The sequence below is a fragment of the Glycine soja genome, chromosome 11 (genome assembly GCF_004193775.1).
Source record: "Glycine soja cultivar W05 chromosome 11, ASM419377v2, whole genome shotgun sequence".
Lineage (NCBI taxonomy): Eukaryota > Viridiplantae > Streptophyta > Magnoliopsida > Fabales > Fabaceae > Glycine > Glycine soja.
Window position 1 is genome coordinate 49,340,618 of NC_041012.1, and position 6,346 is coordinate 49,346,963.

General features: G+C 35.6%; 1 protein-coding gene across 1 annotated transcript; it reads left to right on the forward strand.

The window, feature by feature from the left end:
* The first annotated feature begins 935 nt into the window (after positions 1-935).
* LOC114376404 (4-coumarate--CoA ligase-like 7) lies at positions 936-6,138 on the forward strand. The gene is made up of 6 exons (XM_028334505.1): positions 936-2,130; positions 2,391-2,580; positions 4,786-4,931; positions 5,250-5,317; positions 5,426-5,528; positions 5,743-6,138. The coding sequence occupies exons 1-6, from the start codon at positions 1,129-1,131 to the stop codon at positions 5,854-5,856; spliced, it is 1,623 nt and encodes a 540-aa protein (XP_028190306.1). The 5' UTR covers positions 936-1,128; the 3' UTR covers positions 5,857-6,138.
* The last annotated feature ends 208 nt before the right edge of the window (positions 6,139-6,346 follow it).

Sequence of the window (6,346 nt, forward strand, 5' to 3'; positions counted from 1 at the left end):
TTAAAAAGATATCACATGAAATCAAATATATTATACAATTAAAAGGATAATAAATTTTAATGAGGTCATTACTAAATATTTAAATTTGTGCATTCATTCATTACTTATCAACTTATTATACATATATTTATTTATTATATTTATGAATTTTAATTTTTAAACATAAAATATTAGATTAGAATCACGTAACAAAATATAAGGAGGTATTTGGGTTGACTGTTTTCTATTTTTATATATTAGATTAGAAAATGTGTTTGGTTGAATTTTTGAAAATATTTTTTCAAATAAACCAAAAATTGGAAATAATACAATCTCATTTTTAGTTGATACCAGGAACCTCATTTTAGTTAAAATGAAAACGCGATGACAAAAAATATAATTTTAAACAAATTTAAAAATACACTTCCTTTTAAAAATGTATTTTCAGTATTTTTATTTTTTTAAAATAGAAAACAAGAAATCAAATCAAATATGTTTTGAGAATTCTAATATTTTAAAAATAAAAATATAAACCAATCACACCTTACAAATTTTTGAAAGCAATGACGGCTTACATGTTAACATTCATGCCTTTGTTAATTGATATCACAATAAAAAAATTCTTTGAAAATATTCAAGAGATATGATACATATATAATAATTTATATAATATTATTTATATGTTTATTTTCTTATCATATTATTTATTATATTTTAATTTTTTTACTTTTTTTTATTTTATCTCTTTTTATTGTAAGATTGATTACAAGTATAATTTCTCTAACACAAAAATAAATAAAATATCTTAGTAATGAATGTTTTTAGAATATTAATTAAGAAGTCAAAAGAATAAATATTTAATAAAATTATTTTTGTTTTAATCTAAGCGGAGGGATTAATAAAAACAAAAAAATTAGCTAAGCAGTAGAAGTCATCGTATACCAACCATCTGGGAGAAGAAAACAAAAACATGATTTTTTGCGCCTTGGTCCGCAATGTATCGATGATGTTGTGTCCCCATCACAAGTTGATTGTCAGAATAAAAACATTAAATTCATCCAACATTGGGAAGAAGAAATAACTGAGCAGCAAAGAAAGCGAGTCATCTTTTCCGTGAGATCGGTGTGTGAATTGTATATTCCCATTTCAATGCAGAGATCCGGTTATGGGTCCGACGGAATATACAGGTCACTCAGACCTTCCATCGTTTTTCCCAAAAACTCAAACCTCTCACTCGTTTCCCATCTTTTCAACAGAGTCGCAGCCTTTCCATCAAAACCAGCTCTTATCGATGCAGACTCTTCAGAAACACTTTCTTTCGCGGAACTCAAATTGCTAACTGTTAGGGTCGCTCACGGCCTCCTTCGTCTCGGAGTGACCAAAAACGACGTCGTTCTCTTCCTCGCTCCCAACGACATCCGCTACATCGTCTGCTTCCTCGCCGTCGCCTCTCTCGGCGCTGCCGTCACCACCGTCAACCCCGCCTACACCGCCGCCGAAGTCTCCAAACAGGCCAACGACTCCAAACCCAAACTTTTGGTAACCGTCGCCGAATTGTGGGACAAACTCGAACACCTCAAACTCCCCGCGGTCTTCCTACGTTGTTCCAACGCTCCCCACGCGCCATCCAGCGCGACTAGCTTCGACGCGCTGGTTCAACTCGCCGGGTCGGTGACCGAGTTTCCCGAAATTAAAATTAAACAGAGTGACACTGCGGCACTGTTGTATTCTTCGGGTACCACCGGCTTGAGCAAGGGCGTGGTTCTCACGCACGGGAACTTCGTCGCGGCGTCGTTGATGATTGGCTTCGACGATGATTTGGCAGGGGTGTTGCATAGCGTGTTCCTCTGCGTTTTGCCTATGTTTCATGTTTTTGGTTTGATGGTCATTTCGTACGGACAGCTTCAGAGGGGTAGTGCGGTTGTGTCTCTCAAGAAGTTTGAGTTTGAATTGGTTCTGAAGACCATTGAGAAGTTTAAGGTGACGCATTTGTGGGTTGTGCCTCCGATTATTCTTGCTCTCGCGAAACACGGTTTGGTTGATAAGTATGATCTTTCGTCTCTCAAGCATATTGGTTCTGGCGCTGCTCCTCTTGGGAAAGAGTTGATGAAGGAGTGTGCTAAACGTTTTCCTCATGCCATTGTTTCTCAGGTAGTAGACAATGTTTGTGGTTGATTAGTGAGGTTTTGATTATAGCTATTAGCTAAGGCCTAAGGACTTGTTTGGATAAACTTACGTGTAATTACTTGTAGGAAAAGAAAATAACAAGCTAAAATGCATTGAGTTCTTATGAAGTTGATTTTAACTAACTGAAGAAGCTCAATTTATTTTATTATGAACAAGTTTATTCAATCAGGGCCTAATGCTTTCAAGTTGAACTATGATTTTTGTGTTGGTTGTTGTGGTTTCAGGGATATGGTATGACTGAAACTTGTGGAATTGTTTCTGTGGAGAATGCAAGGATGGGAATTCGGAATAGTGGCTCTACGGGAATGCTTGTCGCCGGAATGGAGGCTCAAGTAGTTAGTGTGGATACTCTGAAGCCTCTCCCTCCTGGACAGTTGGGGGAGATATGGGTACGGGGCCCTAATATGATGCAAGGTACACTGCATATGCACTTCACTGTAGTGTTCTTTTATTATATTGTTTGATTCCTGTGGTAGTTAGTGATTAAGAAAAGATGTATGTTGTCTGATGTGGAGGGAGAGGTTGTGATAACCCTTCATTGAATGAAAATTCAGAGGCCAGTGTAATTGTCTCATTTTATTGCATTTGAAGGTTAGACCATTAGTAGTGGAACTTATTCCTTAGGCTGGACATGTTATGTACATCTGGTTTAATACTGTGCTTGAATCTGCATGTTCTGCTTTTGTACATTAAGCTGTTTGCCAACAGACTACCATTGGTTAGTGTTCTTGTTAGGCTTCACGAACATATCTTTTACTTTCTCTTCCAAAGAAACTGGTCCACCTAGAGATAATAATTGAGTTGGAGCTCCATTCTCTAAAAGATACTCCCTGCTTCATGCATGGAAAATAATTTTTTCTGATGTCAAATTGCATCTGATCACTAATTTGTATGAGTAATTCTAAACTGTGGTGTGAGCATCATTGTGGTTTGAGTCTTGAAGTTTTCTTCTGATTTTCTAACTGGGATTGTACTTCAGGCTCTTTGTTTCACCCAGTGTTTTTCATTTGGATGTGGATGTTCAATATATTTTATGCGTGATATTAGATAATTCATTATTGATAATGGCAGATTTGTGCTGAATTACAAGTGTGAACTGTTTCATAGAATGTTGCCAACAGAAACTGTTTCTCTTTGGGTGAAAAGTTAGGAATTTTATAGGCAAAAATGAATTGAGCTCCAGAGAATTGGAAAATAGTCCTGCTTAGTGCTTTGGCTGCTTCCTTCACTTTTCTGATCGTTGCATTTCCTACTTCCTTATATTAGGCACATTTCCACTATTTCCAGACTGCGGCTTTGATTTCTTCTTCTCAAGATGGTTGTCTCTCTTGGTTCGTTTCCCTCGGACTATTAAATCTTCACCACTCACAGAAACCTTTTTCTTATTTCTTTCATTCAATACCTTTGAGTTCAGGGCTGATTGAACCTCTACCAGGGACAAAGATTCTCTCCCACACAAGAGAGTTTCTTTAAAATGAGAGAAAGACTTTGGTAAAGCACACAATAGTAACAGGGCCTGATCTTCATCATCAATAGTCACATCTATATTTTCTAGATCAAGAATCAGTTTATTGAAGACATTCAGTTGAGATTCCACAGTTCAGTCTTCTTGCATCTTGAATTAATATAAGACTTGTTTAAGATAAAGACGATTTACCAAAGGTTTGGTCATGTACAAACCTTCCAGTTTCGACCAAATTCCAGTTGTTGTCTTCTCCTTCGAGACCTGTCTTAGTACCTTGTCTCCAAGACTCAAGATGATTGCACTGTGAGTCTTATCCATCAAGATCTTCTTATCCCTTTCCTCCAGCTTTGCATCAAGAGCGGTTTCACCTTGCAAAGCTTCTTCAAGACCCTGATGAACAAGCAATGCTCTCATCTTCGATCGCCATTAGCCAAACTCATTTGGGCCTATGAATTTTTCAACTTCATACTTTGCAGATGCCATGATTTTTTGTTCCACGCTCACCGCACCAATTTGTTGTGAATTCTGAGAGAGGAGAATATGAAGATCAGAGCAATGATGGATAAGGCACGCAGATCTAGTTACGAGCCAACACTGCAACACTGTTTCTTTATTGATGAATATAAATCCACATTACAATCTTGAAACAATCTGTACAATGTAAAGTCTATTTATAGACAACTAGACTTAACTAACATTTCTAAGAATAGTAAACAGTTAATCTGTTAGAAATAGAATTGAACAGGTCAGCATAACTGACTGGACCAAAACCTCCATGATGCTTCCATGTTCTTGTCTTGAAAAAGTGCTGATATACGTTATATGTGCTTATAGTCAGCACCGGATGTACTCATTAATTGAGTGATTCTTTTCTTGGAGTATTTGGTTATTGCCATAGTAGAGCCGGTATACAGAGCATACAAAGGGCCATGAATTTAATTTAGTTTGAAAAAGATAAAAGCTAAGTTATTACTTGAATCAGATTTCTGCTGTGATGTATAGAAATGTGGGCCAATGTTTTTATATATGTCTTTTTTTTGTGATACTGTGCATAGGGTCTTTAGTTTACTTCGTATGCAGTTTGGCTTTAAATATTATTCCATAGGGTCTTTTCCTATATGCAATTTAATAAAAGTTATTACATAAATTTTCAGGTTATCACAACAATCCACAAGCCACAAGATTGACTATGGATAAAAAAGGGTGGGTACATACAGGAGATCTTGGATATTTTGATGAGGATGGGCAACTTTTTGTTGTTGACCGAATCAAAGAACTGATCAAGTATAAAGGTTTTCAGGTATGAAATCCAACTGCCATTTCAAGAGTGAATGACAATTTGTCGGGCATGTCATAAATGCATGCATGGTCACATGTCTGAATTCTCAATCAAATTTTTGAAAGATAATCTGGTACTTTGGTGCATTAAATATATCTTAAACCCCAAATTGTATTAGAAAGTCAAGTTTATTAACTTCGGTGCATAATGCTTTTGCTTCTCTGCATTGTTTATTTACGTGTGTTTATAACCTTCCAGTTATTCTTGGTGATGAACATTTTTGGCGAAGGATTTTCACCGTACTGAATTATTTTCTGTTTCCCTCATTGTTCCAACTAGGTTGCGCCGGCAGAACTTGAAGGGCTTCTGGTTTCTCATGCTGAAATACTTGATGCTGTTGTCATCCCGTAAGTTTCACATACATGATCATCGTTATTTAATATGGGTACAGAAGAAATACTTATACAACTCATGTTATTAGTAATTGAAATTCATAGTTGACTTCAATTCTGTAGATATCCTGATGCTGAAGCTGGTGAGGTTCCAGTTGCCTATGTCGTTCGTTCACCCAATAGTTCACTCACAGAGGAAGATGTTCAAAAATTTATTGCTAAGCAGGTAAGAGAAAAATAAACAATGAGCTTGGTCTGACTTGCATTCTTGGAATTATAAGATCTTTGGCTTGTGAAGAAACGAAGCAAACTAAATGGGGTTCTAAAAATAAAGTTTAGACATTAAAAAAATGCATGTTTTCACTGCAGGTCCATTGATCACATTTAAACGACTTTTTGTGTTGTTTTTGTTGACACTCATTTTTTGTATTTGTTTGCAGGTAGCGCCTTTCAAAAGAATAAGAAGAGTGACATTCATCAATGCTGTTCCTAAGACAGCATCAGGAAAAATTCTCCGAAGAGAGCTTATTGAGAAAGTAAGATCCAAAATATGATGATATCATGGTGTAATTTTTTTGTGTGTGTTCAAAACCATTTCGGGGTTTAAATTCAGAAGTAGAATGCAAGTCCAGAGCGAATCCGGAAAGGTATGATGGTTGTCATAGTGGATCAAATATGTATCTGGCTGGGAACAGTACTTACTGTTGGGTCTAGCATATTTCAATCCATTTTATAAATGGGTGAATTCATTCTAGTTCACTTAAGGTTGAATCTTTAAAAAAATGGTCTGATGTGACCTACCATGGATTGGTGAGATAAACAGGTTGACCCATCAATTTACCTAGAATTATTTTTTTACTTAAAAAAATTCAACAAAAAGTTAATTTTTAGAAAAATAAAATTTTGAATAGATTAGAAAATATTAATTAAATTAAATCTTTGACCAAGATACTAGTAAATAAAATTTAATTCTAAAACTTTAAAGTCTTAAAATAATATTATAAAATACTAAGTATATTTTGGAGGTGGGTTAGGAAGATCAAC